Source organism: Neophocaena asiaeorientalis, unplaced genomic scaffold (genome assembly GCF_003031525.2).
Source record: "Neophocaena asiaeorientalis asiaeorientalis breed wild unplaced genomic scaffold, Neophocaena_asiaeorientalis_V1.1 scaffold171, whole genome shotgun sequence".
In the NCBI taxonomy this organism is placed as follows: domain Eukaryota; kingdom Metazoa; phylum Chordata; class Mammalia; order Artiodactyla; family Phocoenidae; genus Neophocaena; species Neophocaena asiaeorientalis.
Genome location: NW_020174013.1, coordinates 8,911,649 through 8,928,220, shown reverse-complemented (window position 1 = coordinate 8,928,220; position 16,572 = coordinate 8,911,649). Strand labels below are relative to the sequence as shown.

Here is a 16,572-nt window from a genome sequence, read left to right as displayed (position 1 = left end):
CAGACTTTTTTGCCTTTGCTAAGTGATTGACTCTTAAGTGACAAAATGTTTGAATTTCCAAAAGTACACTTGATTTTTAAAATGGTAACCCCCCTTCTGTGTGGCAGGAGCTTTAGATTACTTTTCTAGTACAAGGAAGGAATTTTTCTTTATTCCAGGCACATTCTTGGGTCCAAGAGCTAGTCTACTATTTTATTGGGTACGTATTATTTGTAACGTATTATTAGACACTGTGTGGGTGGAAGGAGAAATTGGAGATGGGGAGACCAAAATTATTAAGACTTAGTTCCAGGACTTAGATCCAAATATCTTACAATTTAGTGGGTGAAACAGTTGCATCTATATTAAAAATTTTTGTTCTCATGGAACGTAAATTAGTTTGAAGTCAATAGGGAAAATGGCCTTGCTATGTTTTAGGTGGGTGGATAGTACTTTATTTAGTACATTTAGAGATTCAATGGTTCTTGAGCATCTCAAGGATTTCGAGTCTTACACTGGCCACCATAATGGAGAAAGAAAAGAACTTGCTTCAAGTTGGTGGTAGTATATGGATGTCTTTAAGAGTTCTAGATTTGGAGTAAGGCAGATCACTGGGTTTGAATCCCAGATCTGCAATTTAATAGTTGATGTGACTTTGGAAGAGGTATTTAACTTATCTATACCTTGGCCTTCTCATTTCATAAAAAGAGGGTAATAGCAACATCTCACTGAGCTGATATGAGTTAAATACACAAATACATGTAAAAACATTAATTTAGCACCTGGCACGTGGCAGATGAGGAATGACTGTAAGTTATTACTATTATTATTACAGTAATACATACCAATGAATAGCATACAAAGAGCTATTTGCTTGGAGCAATAAAATAAATAACCTCCAAGAAAATCCAAAACATGTTTTCATTACTCCCAAACTCTACTGCATTAGTCTCAGGCTGGTGTTCAGATTATTCCAGGCTGTAAGTCTAAACCCATGAATTTCTCAGAATTCAGCACTTAAGATCCAAAGGTAAACAAGAGACTGGGCAAGGTTCTAGAGAGAAAAGGCAGTTTTTGCCGTGGAGTCTGGTTTATACCTAGTGATTTCAAATTTCCCTTGACATATTTTAGTGGGAGTAGCTTTCTTGCAAAATTCTAAGGGAAATATGTTCTGGACAAACTTACTTGCCTTTGGAGTAGGTCACTACCTACATTAATTTTGGAAGATACTGCCCTAGCTTTTATTTTCCCCAGGTGCCTGATGTCTAAAACCTCACCAGGTTATTTACTTTAGCTTACTAATCTTTTTTCTTCCCCAGTTGAAAGACGATTCTCCCTGGTAGAGGAGAGGGGAATCAAGGTCCAACACTACGCTGGCCAGGCCCTACTCTTGTTCTCACTGGTAATGTGGCTACTCCCATGTACAACCTAGTCCTTGAATCTAGACTGTCTTGTCTGGGTCTCTGTCTCTTGTGGCTGTATCTAGTCTCCAGTCTTGTTTGAAAATTCCTTCAGGACAGGAATTTTGTCAAAAGATTTTGTAGACTATTGGTTAAACTTTACCCACCTGTACCTTAAACCTATGTAGCACACTTTGACATCAAAAGTAGGTGAATGATAAATTGTAAATTGTTGTTGATTATTGTGACCTGGTTTCACTTCCCCATATCCTGAACTATAATGTGTTCTCTAGAATTCTTTCAGAACTAGAAATTGTGGAGCAGACTGTGATTGCAGCAGAGTTGCAGATCTACTGGAACCATTGCAAAACACAACATAAGGCTGCAAATTAAGAAAAAAAAAACAAATCCCTAATCAATCTCAGAAATGGATCCTTATCACCAAGGATCTTAGATATAGACAAAGAGACCTTAATAAGGTTAAGGAGTCCTGTTTTCCTCCCCATTGCAAAAATTAGCCAATAAAATTTATGTTCATTGTGGGTGAATCTGTAGCACCCAAAGGGTCATTTCAATAGCCTGCTCAGCTCTTCAGCACTTAAAGAGTTCCTGGAAATGATTCAGTAGCATGGAAAGCTGCTCTTTAGAGTCTTCTAAGACGAATCCTTGGGGTTTTGATTTGCTAAATTCTAATCTAGACTAACAGCAGCCTTATTTCCCTAATTTTACAATCTAATTTCTTTGGCGCTTAGAGTTTAATGTACTTTGTAAAAAACACACCACCAAAAAACAAGTCATTTTTCATTTCTAATGAGAACTGATTTTGAGAAAATATATTAAAGGGAAAGCGAAAGAAGAATTGTTTGGGAGCCCTTTATAATAGCTTTTAAGTTCTGTTAGTGAAAAAAAGTGGGGCTTTGAGTATGGAAGTGGGGTTGAGATACTTGGCCTCATCAAGATAATAAGTAGGGGCTATTTTTGTGTTTTCTGGGAAGGGAAATGGAACTGCTGGATATGGAGGATAGCTCACCTAGGTTACTAGGTTATCAGGACTTAAGACACAGCACTTTTCAAGAATCTAAAAATGAAATGGATTTTTCCATTCTTGCCCCGAAAGGTTAGGTAACTGGGACCTGCATTTGCCTCAAGTAAATTAATTCAGTGAATATTCACCCCTAATATGTGTGGGGTACCTTATCAGGTAAGGAGTGAGATGGAGGGGTAGGCCGTGGAAATAAATCCAAAGACATAAAGTATTTGCCCAGAGCACGAGTAAGTTCCTGAGAAAACCGGGTTTCCCAATCAGTGTGATTGGCAGTGTACCAAGCTGCCTGAGATTCCTTTTTTTTTTCTTTTGTCCTACCTGGTCATGTGGAGATCTTTTTTGTGATTTGGAGAGTTTGAGCTGTTTTGCCAGCGTTCAGCAGGTATTGTGAGAATTGTTTCAGATGCAGATGTATTTTTGATGTACCCGTGAGAGGAGGTGATCTCCCCGTCCTTCTATTCCGACATCTTGATGGAAGCCTCCCCCAAGCTGCCTGAGAGACCAACGTAAGACAGTAATGACTCTAGGGCTAAACTCTCCCATAAACCTCAGGGGCTGCGTGAGTGCTTAACAGAAGAGGCAAAACTGGGATAGTTCCATAAGCCTCGAGCAAACCTTTATCTCAGGGTTTAGGAAACACCTTCAGGGAAGTTAATTACTGACATTTAAAATTGACGTTAGAAAGAATAAAGCTTGTTTTTCATTTTTCCACATTTGCAAATTACAAATAATGCAATAAACAGAAACATTCTTGATTAAACTTAAAAGAGAAGAAAATACAAGCAAAGCGGATTAACACAAGATAAATAAAAAAACAGGGAAGCCGTCGACCTTTGCAAGAACCTCACGACCCCCTCCGCCGGATGTGGGTAAATGGAGCCCCGCCCCCAGCCGACGAGCGGGTCCCACGGGATCCTCCCTCTAGTTCCGCCTCCGCTTGGCTCGGCTCCACCCCGCTCCGGGAGCTGCGTGCCTATGCGGCGAGTCAGGGAAAAGCCAGGCGGGACTTCCGGCGTTTGAAAAACTTCCGGCGGGAACCGGAAGATGTGGTCGCACACACAGAATCCCGGGCCTTCTGACACGCCGGGCGGGAAGGTGAGCTGAGCGTCCGCCTTGGCGGTCTTCCTGCGGGCTCGCGGGAGCCCGGCGCCCGGGCTCCGGTATTTTTGGGGCCATTAAGAAAGTTCTGAGCGCTCATTTGGGAAATAACATCCCTTTTTAAAGTGAGAAGTTCCGTTACAGTTTATTGTCTGCAGTCTGTATCTCATACCGTACCCTCGAAAGCCCCTCCTACCTGCCGCGTGTCACCTGGCGCGTCTTCTCAGACAAGCTCTTAGCGCAAAGGGGCAGACGTCGGAAAGCCAGGGCAGACCTAGATTGTTTTCAAACCTCAAATGATCGGAGATGGGGAAGGAAGCGCCCTTTTCACCATCAGATCATGGCCCTGGCAGAATCAGCTGCATCCTCAGTAGTGTGCCTGGCGTGTAGGAGGTACTGGATAACTGTAGAGGAAAGGAACGAATGGGAACACTCCAGGCACCTCTTCTCGAGCCTCCCATTCACCAGCATGTCATAAATATAATGTATGTGCAATGGGAAACGAGCCTAGGCTTTGTGTTTGGGGCTCTGGGTTCTGGTCCTTATGCCACAATAGATCTTCCCTTTGAGTAAGCCGTATCACTTCACTGGATCTCAGGCTTCTTATTCATAAAAGAGAATAGCAGGACTGTCTGATGTCTGAGGCTCTTTCCAGCTCTAGTATTTTATTTTCATTACTAAGGGATCTGTGCTGACATTCCAAGGACTTTTGTTGGTACACAGGGAAACTTCTTTAGGTGCCTCTTAAAAAGTTGTTCTCCCTGTTTTCCTTTATCTAATTGTTGTTTTTACAGTTTTAATGTAATATTTGTGTGTGTGCAGGTCTTTCCAGCCCCTCCTCCGCTTTTCACTTGCCCTGGCTTGGTGCCTCCTCTCAGTAACATCATAGCAACCTCCAAGTTTTTGATTCTGAGTCAGCTTTCGTACCCACAGAGATAAGAGAGCTTGGAGGAGTGAAAATCTCAAGCCACTAACAATAGGGATGTTCTCTTGTACCATCACTTTTTCAAGAAAGCAATGAGTGCCATGTGTGATGTTGCCTAATAGTGCTGGGGAAAAAAATGTATATTCCTGTGTAGAGACTATATATCTATATATATATATATATATATATATATATTCTTATGTTCATTTGAAAATAGTTATAGAGCAGCTATTAAGTGCCAGGCTCCATGTGATACAGAAGTGAAAAAGACAAATGTGGTTTCTTCAAACTTTGTGGTGCTTACTGCCATGCAGTAAATGTGGGGAATGCAGACAATAAACAAGGATAATTATAGATTATGTTACATAGTACTGTATAAAGGAAATAAATAGTGTCCTATAATAATAATTTATCTGAGAAATGCATGTTAGGCCTAAAATATTGAGATCTAAGCTCTGAGAAGGAGCCAGCCTTTTGATGAGCAGGGGGAATAGTGCTCCCGGCAGAGGGAACCTGGGGTGGGGAAGGATCACGCTTGTTACACAGAGCGAAAGCATGTTGTGACTATGGCTGAGGAGCTACAGGGAGTGGTAAATGTGGTTAGAAAGGTAGGCAGTGGTCACTTCTTCAAGGCGTTCTAGAAGGCTATGGTAAAAAAATATGATTTGACTCTTGAGGATGGAATAGGAAGTCATTGAATGGTTTTAAAGCATTTTCTAAATGTTAGATTGAATGGGTTTGTGGAGGATGGGTTTTAGGAGCAGGAGTGGAAGCAGGGAGGCCAGTTAAGAGGCTGTTACAGTAGTCCAGGTGAGAAGCGTTTGGGACTGAAGCCTCACTGGAGATCATCAAGATTTAAGATACATTTTGGAGGCAGAATTTACGTGACTGACTTACAGATTGGATGTGGGAGATGAAAGAAATAACAGATTTGCAAGGTTTTGGTTTAGCAAGTGAAACTTTAGAGGATGATGGTTATGTTCAGTATCTTGATGGTGGAGATAAGTATACATATGTCAAAACTTATCAAATCTGTACACTTTAAACACGAATAATTTATTGTATGTCAGTTATAGCTCAATGAAACTGTTAAAATTTTAACAACGTTCTAACTTAGCAAAGAACCATTCATCTTAGGTGGATGGTGGTGCCATGTACAAAGATGGGAAAGACTGAGATCCGAATGGGTTTTAGGACAAGGAATAGTTTATCAGGAGTTCCATTGTGGATATGTTAAATTTTGGATAACTGTGAAGCATCTGGATAGTTTCATAGGCAGGCAGTTTATTTTGTAAATCTGAATCTCAGAGGTAAGATTTGTGATGGAGGTATTAGGTTTGTAAGTAAGTAGGTGATACAAGTATTCAAAACCATGCAAATGGATTAAATTTTGGTTAATCTACAAATCCTATGATAGGAAATAAGAGAACATGGGAGGATTGGAGATGGACAAACAGTTCCCAGAACATTGGTGGTAAAACTGGAGTATGGATACCCCTGGGAGTATACATACCCCTGGGAGTATACCTAGATAGGTACACAGTTTTTAAGAAAGAATTTCTAAGTCCTTACCTTCTGTATATACTCTTTCTAAAACTGATTTGCCTGAAATAGGCCTATGTGTTCATGCATATTCTCCTTTCCCACCTCCTTTTTCAAATTCATATTGTTTTTTCTACTTGTCAAAAGACAAGTTCACCTCTTTTAATGGCAGCATTGCCTCCAGAGTGCCTGATAAAGGAGCATTTGGAAATATTTGTTTTAGGAAAGTCTTCTCCAGTGGTTAATTAAAATTTATGAGCTTCCCAAGGATTTGTCTACCCCTATTTATAACACGTCTGTTAAAGCTGAAGTGTGGAGTTAGAATTGGTGCATGGTGGTCTGTGTGGGAAAGTTCTGAATTCAGGTGTAATGTAGAAGGGGGTGATGGGAGTGGATGATCTGGTTGGGCTGTTTGTCAAGGAGCTTAGCACCGTCAGCATTTTATTCTTGGGCTGGTCAGATTCTCCAAAGCATCTTCCCATGCTCCTCCCTAGAGGGTAGGAGGCTTTTTTAGGAGCATAGTGGGGGAAGGGGGCCGGGAATCTCAGTTTAACATTCAGCCTGTATGGTTCCCATGTCCACAACTGTACTTCATGTCCTCTAGTCTAGAGACTTGTTTTACCTTCTCCAGAGAATAAACCTCCAGACTTTTTCCTGGGGCAGTTCTTAATAGCACGAAGTGGAGTAGAGCATCTAGAGATATTCCTTTGCTTTAGACAGCTTACACCCAGCCCTGACTCCCTTTACCCTTAGTTCCAAGGTATCAGATACCATGTCCTGTGATTTTTTTTTTTTTTTTTTTGAGGATACTGCAGAGTAAATTGGTTTGGTTCTGAAATGCTCCCACTGCTGACTTGGGGTTTTAATTTTTATATAGTAAAATTTGCTAATCTTTTTGGCTTTTGGAATTTCGAGTCATGCCTAGGAAAACCTTAATTCTCCCACCTCCACTCAGAATTATCAAAACAGTCTTCTTTGCCTTTTGTAATACTGTACTTTTGTTTGGTACATTTAAATCATTAGTCAGTGTGGAATATATTTTAGTTCATGGTGTGGCAGCAAGAATTAAACACTTCTTTTCCTCCAGAGGATAGCTGTTTGTCTTAATACCACTTATTCAATAATTCATTTCTGGACTTCCCTGGTGGCACAGTGGTTAAGAATCACCTGCCAATGCAGGGGACACCGGTTTGATCCCTGGTCCGGGAAGATCCCACATGCCCTGGAGCAACTAAGCCTGTGCACCACAAACACTGAGCCTGCGCTCTAGAGCCCGCGAGCCACAACTACTGAAGCCTGTGTGCCTAGAGCCCGTGCTCTGCAACAAGAGAAGCCATCGCAAGGAGAAGCGTGCACACGACGACAAGAAGCCCCCGCACCACAATGAAGAGTAGCCCCCACTCGCCGCAACTAGAGAAAGCCTGCGTGCAGCATCAGAGACCCAATGCAGCCAAAAATAAATGAATAAATAAAATTGATTGAAATGCCACCCCATCATACACTGACTTACTCTTTCTGTTTTTGTTTTATTGTGGTAAAATACGTACAACACAGAAATCACAAATTATCCGTTCCTTTATGATCAGTATCTAGGAGCACTTATTTGAGGAATGATGACCTTGATAAACATAAAATTCAGAAAAGGCGGTGAAGGAAAATATGGAAGAATATCCTGTCTACTTCTTTTGTAGTCCTGGTTCCCTCTGGGCACTCTCCTGTCCAGTAGTTCTGCACCCACTGGACTGAGTTGAGCTATAGCTGCCAGGGAGACATGTTCCCTTTTGTGACAACCACTTTGGTATTTCTGTGAGGTGTTTGTTCCTTCTCCAAGTGGAAGTTAGAACAGAGGCATTATAACATATGACTGGTTTAGGAACTTGTTTAAAGGTTTACAAGCATGTCAGAGTCTAATGTAGTTTTTATGGTTTGACATACAGTCTTTAGGTAATAAAATTTATCAGCTAAAGTAAATTTGTTTACTCTCTGTATTGTATGATGTCTCTGATTATTTGAGTCCTTTTTTTTAGAGCTGGGCCTTTGAATTTGGGAAATATTTTCTAGTGGCATTTGTGATTAATTATTTTACTTAAAAATTTTGAGCTTTTATTATAAGGAACTAGATTATCTTGTTTTAGGAATAGCCTGGCTGCTTATTCAATCAGTCAGTCAGCATTGCTTATTTGACTGCCAACTTTGTAGATGGGCCTCTACTTATACTGTAAGAAGATAAAGAAGAAGGAAGGTATTTCTTGTCTTTGAGATAGAGTTTAATAAAGGACTTTATAATTTGCTGTCTGATAAATTATCAAATAATACTTGCAGTATATGCAAGCATATAATTCTAAAAAATGAAGAATTCTCACCCTACAGGAACTTATATGTTTCCAGAGATGGCCCATACTCATCAGGCTTTTGAAACCATGGGAAGGCTGTTAGCTGCCCTTATAATTGGCACATAGGAGGGGAAAGTGTTTAGGCTTGTGAATGACTGTCATTTTTCCCCCCATGACATTTTCTAGCAGCAGAGGTATTGGAGTGTTAGTTTTGAATGGCACATCATTTTGTAGAGAAAATAAGTGATCAGTGATTTAAATCACACTGATTTCATGTTGTATTTCTTCTTTTAGATGTCATCATTGCCAAGAAGAGCAAAAGTAAAGGTCCAGACTGTGGTATCCAAAGATGAATTCTCTTCCTTCTCTGAGTTGTAAGCATACTGGTTTCATATGGGGTGGGAGAATGATGTGTATTTTAAGGAGATGCATTCTGCCATTTACTAACTTCTGAAGTCATTTGTGTTGAATAAGGCTGTGTCTTTTTCATTCATTTATGTAACAAATATTTATTGAACTCATGCTGTGTCCCAGGCTGTGTTTAGGTGTTGGTGATAAACTATTGGACAAGGAGAAAGTGACCAACTAAATATAAAATATATACACTAGAATATAAGGTCCATGAGGGCAGTGGAGTTTGTTATATTCCTTTAGAGCACAGTTTCTCAACTTCAGCACTATTGACCAGATAATTCTTTGGTACAGGGACTGTTCTTTACATTGTAGGATGTTTAGTAGCATCCCTGGTCTCTACCCATTAGTTGCCAATAGCATCCCCTCCCCCACCTCAGTTGGGACAATCAAAAATGTCTTTAGACACTGTTTAAAAATGGAAAAACTCACTATGACTATGGTGTGACATGACCCACTTATTACGGTAATACACGATTTCTTATGTTTTGAGTGTACAGGTGCATGTATTGGTTAGGTGAGAGGAGAACGGAGGGAGACCTGTGATTTATAATGTATTGGAGGGTATTTCTGGTCAACTCTCTTGTTTTAGTTCTTAGCAATATCTCTTCATATTCTGTGTTCACATCACTCCATTTTATATTAAACGCCTTCTACCTTATTCTTTTTTCAAAAAGCATATATCTCTTTTTCACCTTTAACATTTGGCTTCATTTTTTCTGGAAATTTTTCTATCGTTTTACTTTTAGATCATCTGCCTCTGAAGATGACAAGGAGGATAGTGCCTGGGAGCCCCAAAAGAAGGTCCCCAGAAGCCGTAAGCTGCCTGTTTCCAAGGAATCCAAACTGAAGAGGGCGCCACGGGTGAAGAACACCCTACAGACCAAAGATGGCTCAGAAGGTGTGGCTGTTAAGGAAGAGCTGGTAGGTGCTTTAGCTCAATAGAGGGAACACTGCCGTGCCTTCCTAATTAGTGATGCTACTTTCTCCTTACATGGACTAGGACAAAGTAGGTAAATGGCAAAAACTGCAGGGCAATGGTGCCTTCTGCCAGGGGCCTTAATAGTACTTACCATCAGATCCACCGTGTTGGAGCAGAAGGAATATTTGTCAACTGGCACATATGTATATCATGCTGTAAGCAAACACTGTGGCTACACCAATCTGGATTAAAAAAACCAACAACAATAAATTATAGGCTCTGTTGCAGTACTGAAAGGATTATGCATTTCCAAAATCATTCACTGTGGTATTCCTTTAAATAACAGCTTCCCTAGTTCATTTAAAAGAATACTCTTTTAATATGCCGTGGATGCGTGACTTCCCAGGGACTCATTTATTGTGTATAGAGGGGACATTACATTGTACCTTGCTGTACCCTTGGATAGGGCATTTGAATCGATCTTTTCTCCTATCAGCCAGCACCTCTGTTTCTTCATCTTTGCATGCAAGCTTTTCACTGAACACACTTTTAGTGGGTGGGTGGGTAGGCTTTATCTATAGCTGAGAAAGTATTGACTTGTTGGCAGAATTTGGAGGTTTTTCATTGAGCATGGCATAGCTGCACTTAAAAGTAGCTTGACTGCCTAATTAGGAAATATCTCTTAGTTCTGGGGTTCTTTGTATTGGGGTCACAAACCCTTTGAGAATTTGATTATAGTTATGAACCTTCTCTTCAATAAAATGTACACATAAGTTTTAAAGTATGGTTCAAGAGCTTAAGAACCCTTGTCATGGTGACTTCTTGATCCTTCCCGTGGTGCTTGGTATATGTATATTTCTTTTAAAGGGAAAAAGGGAATTCACATGGAAAGTCTCTCACTTAAGAGATATTCCACAAGTTTTTTGGCTCAATCAAAGCACATGGAGCATGTTAGACTATTTCATTTCATTGGTTTGACATCTTGTTCTTGTGTAACCACCACCAAACAAAATAATTGAAAACCCTAATTAGGTGGAGCTAGAATTGGTTTTGGGTGGAGGTAGAATTGGTAGCCTCTTAATAATTTAAAAATCTATGGTTAGCAAACATTGTAGACAAAATCCATCATTACTCAGTCTCTTCCTCTCCATGTTGCTGTAATTTGCCAGTCCACTGGCCATTCCTCTTCATTCTTTGAAGACTTTAGCTCTTGCTTTGTATCTTCCTCTCTGCATCTTGTTTCACTATTCTCAGTGATACCCTCCTCCACTTGGATGAGCCTTCTAATACCCTGTGTTCCTGGTTCTTTAACCTCCCCACCTCCAGTGCCTTTATCTTCTTCTCTGCCTTCACCACACCTCTCGTGAGCTCAGCCTGAATCTTGTCATGTGCTACCACTTGTCTAGAAATCTTGTCTAGAAACTGTGCTACCGCTGACATTTCTTTTCCTCCTATCTCACTTTTATACCATCAGCTCATCATTTCCTGTTTTTTCAGCTTACTTGCTCAGGTGCCCTCACTGCCACAATTTTGCAAATTTGTCACAATTTCTCATCAGTAGTTCTCAGCCTAGGGAACTTGAAAAAAAAAAAAAAAACAATGCCCAGGCCCCTTTTCCAAACCAATTAAATCTGGAAAGAATTTTGGAGGTAGGCCTTGGCACCAGTGGTATTATTTTCTTAAAGCTCCTCATGTGATTTTTATGTACAGCCAGAGTTGAGATCCATTACCTAATTCTTTGACTCTAGGGCTCTGTCACTGTCCATCAGCCCTTTTCTTTTCCTACCTAATCTAGCCTAGATTACATAATCACTTTTTATTGAATAGTCTCACCATTTTGCCCTTCTTTTATTCGATCTTACATGGCTGATTAAACCCCAGCACTGGGTGAGCCATAGCCTCTCCTGCCTGCACTGAGCAGCTAACCATTGCGGGAAACAGTCTCACCAGTGGCCTAATTTGTTTTACTTTAGATTCATAATCTCAGACGTCAAAATTGCATCAGAAATACCTGGTAACCTCATTATTTTTCTTCAGCAGGTTTGTTTTTCCACCTTTTTCTCTTTTTTTAAACTTCCTGAATTCCTTTCTCTTCTCTCACTCAGCTGATGACATTGCCTTTTATTTATTTGAGAATATATGAAGTTTCCAGCTTTCTCATGACCAAGCTATCTATATGTGTGTTCATCTTCTGTCCTGTTGCCATGGAGGAAATGTCATTCCTCCTACCAAGGATTGGTTCGCCGCTTGGGCTTAAGATCTCATCCACTCTTGTGCAAGGTCTCTGTTCCCTCTGTCATCTCCTTTCTTTTCTCTTGTCAACTTTTCTTCCTCAATTGCTACAGAGTATAAAATGCTGTTTTACATCTAACTTTTAAGAAGCCTTCCCTTGACTCCATATCCCTTTCCAGCTATCTGTCAAGCTCACACAATACAACACAAGGTCAAGGCCAAGGCCTGCTGACTGATTCAACTGGTAAAGATATTTACAGTGAGCCACTTTTTTGATCTAGACAGTTTACGACTTTCAGAGATAGCAAAAAGAAGAATGGTCAGATTCTTCCTGGAGTTCTGGGTTTAGTTATAGGCTACATAATTACCATTTGAAGTGTTAAGAATGATTAAAAAACCCATGAAGGCAAAAGATAATGAACTGTGATTTTTCGATGTGTCAAAGATTCAGGTTAAATATAAGGAGGAAAAATATTTTCATAGCTTATTAAACTTGAGTATGTCACTGAGGAAGGCTGTAAAATCTTAGAAGCTTTAAAAATGGAGAGTTATTTCCATATTTTTGTTTATTTATTTTATTTTTGGCTGCATTGAGTCTTCGTTGCTGCACACAGGCTTTCTCTAGTTACAGCGAGTGAGGCTACTCTTTGTTGTGGTGCACGGGCTTCTCATTGCAGTGGCTTCTCTTGCTGCGGAGCACGGGCGCTCAGTGCGTGAGCTTCAGTAGTTTTGGCTCACGGGCTCTAGGGTGCAGATTCAGTTGTTGTGGCGCACGGGCTTAGTTGCTCTGCGGCATGTGGGCTCTTCCCAGACCAGGGCTCAAACCTGTGTCCCCTGCATTGGCAGGCGGATTCTTAACCACTGCACCACCAGGGAAGCCCTTTCCATATGTTTTTTTTTTTTTTTTTCCCATATGTTTTTGATCTGTGTTTTGATCTAAACATGTTTGGATTCACTTTTCTCAAAATTTTTGGTCTTTGGAATCCTTTACACTTTTAGAACTTACTGAGGACCCCAAGGAACTTTTGCTGAGTTGGGTTATATCTGTAAATATTTACCATATTAGAAATTAAAAATAAGAAAATATTCATCAATTAAAAAAAATAATCCTATTACATGTTAATGCAAATAACATGTTTTAATGAAAAATAAGTATATATTTCCCCAAACAACAAAAAAATTAATGATAAGAATGACGTTGTTTTACATTTTTGCAGATGTCTTTAATGTCTGATTTACTAGAAGATATTTGAAATAAAAAAGAAATCCCAGCCTCCACACAGATGTGTATTTGGAAAAGGGAATGGTGTTTTAATAACCTTTTCAGATAATTGTAGATATTATTTTATACTATACCAAAACTCAGTAAGTGGTAGTTTAAAAGGTTTCATTGTGGAATCTGTAACCATACTATATTCTATTACATTAAAATCCATTGGTCTGTGTTGTTTGAATGGCTCTTTTACCCATGCATGATTCTGTAACGTTATATGTTGGTCATTTGGAAAGTACTGGTTCACTAATTGATTTACTGTGAGACAACCACTGCACGTCAGTATGCATTGGCCTGCAGCAGAAGTGCTTTATGTGTACATTTGTGCTTTATGTACATTTCAGTACAGACTGAAAAAGATGTGCTTTCAAGGATTGAAATTTTAAAAATTAATAACTTTTACTACTTCATTCTTAAGTGAAGCTGACCTTGTTTTATTGCAAGTGTGTGACAGTGAAGGGAACAGTGATTTCTAGTACAGCTTGGTGCCACTGCCTTGTTTTTTTGCTGCCATTGCTCTTGCACCATCAGTGAAATGTCAAACAGTGCCTTGGCATTATTATGAAAATAGTTGTGACCTTGCAGACCCCCTGAAAGGGTCTCAGGAGTCTATGAACAACACTGAGAAACCCTAGGTAAATTTTGCCTGAAGACTCCAGAGAAGATACCTTTAAGTGTCTAATTTTTGTCTGCTGGCTTTTCTTTTTTTTCCTCTTACTTTAAACCCCCCACCTTTAGTCATTTTACTTTTTCTTTATTTCTTCATCTACTTCCTTTTCCCTCTCCTGGGAGGTAGTCTGGGTGTGGTAGTCATGGTAATGATGGTGGTAACAGCAGATATTTGATTGCTTACCGTTAGCCAGGCGACATGTTCAGCACTGCATTTGCATGATATTACTTAATCTTCACAACAATCCCTTGAGGCAGGTGCTTTAATTATCCTGATTTTATAGACCAGAAAGCCAAGGGGAGAGATGTTAAGTGACTTGCTCATGGATCACGGATAGTAAGTAATGGAACTGGGTTTCTAAGTCAAGAACGTGATTTTGTCAGTATTTCAGGAACCAATATATCTCTCGTGGGTGTTTTTACATCAGCCATGCTCATAAGAGTGGTGTATAAAACCAGAGTGCTGGTTAATAATTAATAGTTTGATATAACTGTCACAAGGAGTTAAATTCTTATGGCTAGCACTGTCTCTCGTTGGAGGCTGAAGTAAGTAGGGAATTAAATAATAGTCAGAAATTTACTTGATGAGCATGGGCTCCGAATAGGAGAATTAGATAAATATTCATTTGAGTTTATTGAATGCCTTCTTTGGTCGAGGTACTGTGCTTGTCACAATGAGAACTGAATGTTTTACCTGCATGAGTCTAAGGTAATCTGATGTATCCATCTCACAGGAGGGCTGTCTTAACTATTGGGAGCAAATTACTCAGAATCTGTTTGCTAACCTTTCCTCTTCTTTGTATGTTACTTAGAATGCTGATCGTATTTGCTTTCTACAGTTCTCCTTTTTCTGTTCCTCTAGGGCTGACAGCTCTCTGTATGATTGACACATTCTTTAGCTATGTCAATTAATTTGATCAGGTTATCATCAACTCTTATGGACTTGAGGAGGCATTCTATTTTTATACCTCTGTTCTTATCTATTATGTTCCAATTAAAAATGTAATACTTGGAGGGCTATTTAATGTATTATATATCATTTCCAGGTTAGGTGGTGATGGGTGGGCATTAGGATGGAGGGGGTGTGCTCTTTATTATAGTTCCCAGTATTTTCAGTAGTCAGTAATTATGGAAAATTATCTGATAGGAGAGAAAATTCAATATTGACTGAAATTTAGTTTGGGAGCAGTTCTTTTGTTTGAATTTGTGCCATCTACATCACTTAGGTAACTAAAAACAGGCTAGCTTGTGAAATTGTGAACTCGGTGGGGCAGGGTCTGTATCTTATTTACTACTCTAGTCTCAAAATGAGTGCCAGATGTCATTGCTTCACACCTGAGTTGTCACCTGGGGGGAGGGGTGGGTGGTGCAGAGAGTAGCCCTTGGACACCTGCATGTACTGCTGTGCAGCCTCTTACTAAGGAAAAGTGCCTGGTACTACCCTGCTGTCCTGCCATGTTTTCTGTTCTCTTTCTGCGTAAATTGGTGGCAGGTGTAGCATGTGGAGTTTTATGAACCTGTGACTGTTACTCTTCTCCCTCTAAAGTGTTGGCTTTTGATTGCAAGTTTTAAATCTTGTTTTTTCTGCCAGGTGTACACCTATTCTCCACTTATTTAAAAAAATTAAACCTTCACCTGCAGTTGTGAAAATAATACAGAGAAATATCATGTACCCTTTATCACATTGCCCCCTATGGTCACATCTTGTAAAACTATAGTTAAATATCACAGCTAGGATATTGACATTGATAAATCCACTGATCTTATTTAGATTTCTCCAGTTTTATTTGTATTCATTTATATGTGTGTATGTGTATGTGTATATTTAGTTCTGTGCAATTTTACAATATGTGTAGGTCTGTGTGTCCACCACACAGGACAGTCCTATCACAAGGATCCCTAGTATTGCCCTTTTATTGTCATACCCACCTCCCTCCCAACCTCCACCCCCATCTCTGACCCCCAATAACCACTAATTTTTTCAGGAATATTGTATAAATGCAATCATATAGTATGTAACATTTTGAGATTGGCGTTTTCCTCCACTTAACATAATTTCCTTGAGATTCTTCCAAATTGTGTATGTCTACAATTTGTGCCTTTTCATTGCTGAATAATATTCCAGAGCCATTGGTTTTTATCATCTAATTCTTGTGTGATCTCTTTGTGATTTGATAGGATAGCTCTGTGCCTATTGCTGATGTTGATTTGGAAGACAGAAAAAATAAATTGGAGACTGTGCAAACTCTGAAAACAGCAAAGATGAAACGGAAAAATTCAGCTCAGTCACCTTCAGCTCGGAGGACCAAAAAGCTGAAAGCTGATGAAGAAACCAGCAAAGCCAGCAGCTTAGAGAGCAGGAATAACAGCACAGAGACACCGTCCACAAGCGCCACGTGGGAAGGTGGGTGCAAGAAGGAGGAGAGTGAAGACGACTTCACATGCAGTCAGTCCCCTTTGAAGAAAGTGAAGACAGAAATGTGTCCTCAGGGGCAGCCTGTTAGGTTTCCAGCAAATGCCAACAATATTAAGGAGGAGGTGGAAATGAACTGGGACATAGTACAGGTATGTGCAGCCTCTTTCTGTTACTTCAATTTGTTTGATTCCTTTCTTTTTGACTGGGATGGGGCTAGGGAAGGGCTGGGAGTTTTCAGTTCTCTTTTCACTTTTGCCAGTGGTCTCTGGAGGCTTTGCCCACTGGTTCCTTTCCTGGGTACGCGGTTTGGTATTATTGCTTATTGTC

General features: G+C 39.9%; 1 protein-coding gene across 3 annotated transcripts in view; it reads left to right on the top strand.

Moving 5' to 3' along the window:
- The first annotated feature begins 3,413 nt into the window (after window positions 1–3,413).
- SRBD1 (S1 RNA binding domain 1) overlaps window positions 3,414–16,572 on the top strand; it is a 222,030-nt gene continuing 208,871 nt past the window's right edge. For 2 of the 3 annotated variants that reach the window (XM_024753616.1, XM_024753615.1), the window contains exons 1-4: window positions 3,414–3,519; window positions 8,617–8,696; window positions 9,483–9,657; window positions 16,008–16,394. In XM_024753616.1, the coding sequence (XP_024609384.1) occupies window positions 3,469–3,519; window positions 8,617–8,696; window positions 9,483–9,657; window positions 16,008–16,394 (693 nt within the window). In that variant the 5' untranslated portion in view covers window positions 3,414–3,468. Of the gene's footprint in view, window positions 3,520–3,930; window positions 4,008–8,616; window positions 8,697–9,482; window positions 9,658–16,007; window positions 16,395–16,572 lie in introns of those variants that run through there. The other variant, XM_024753617.1, reaches the window with a different exon arrangement.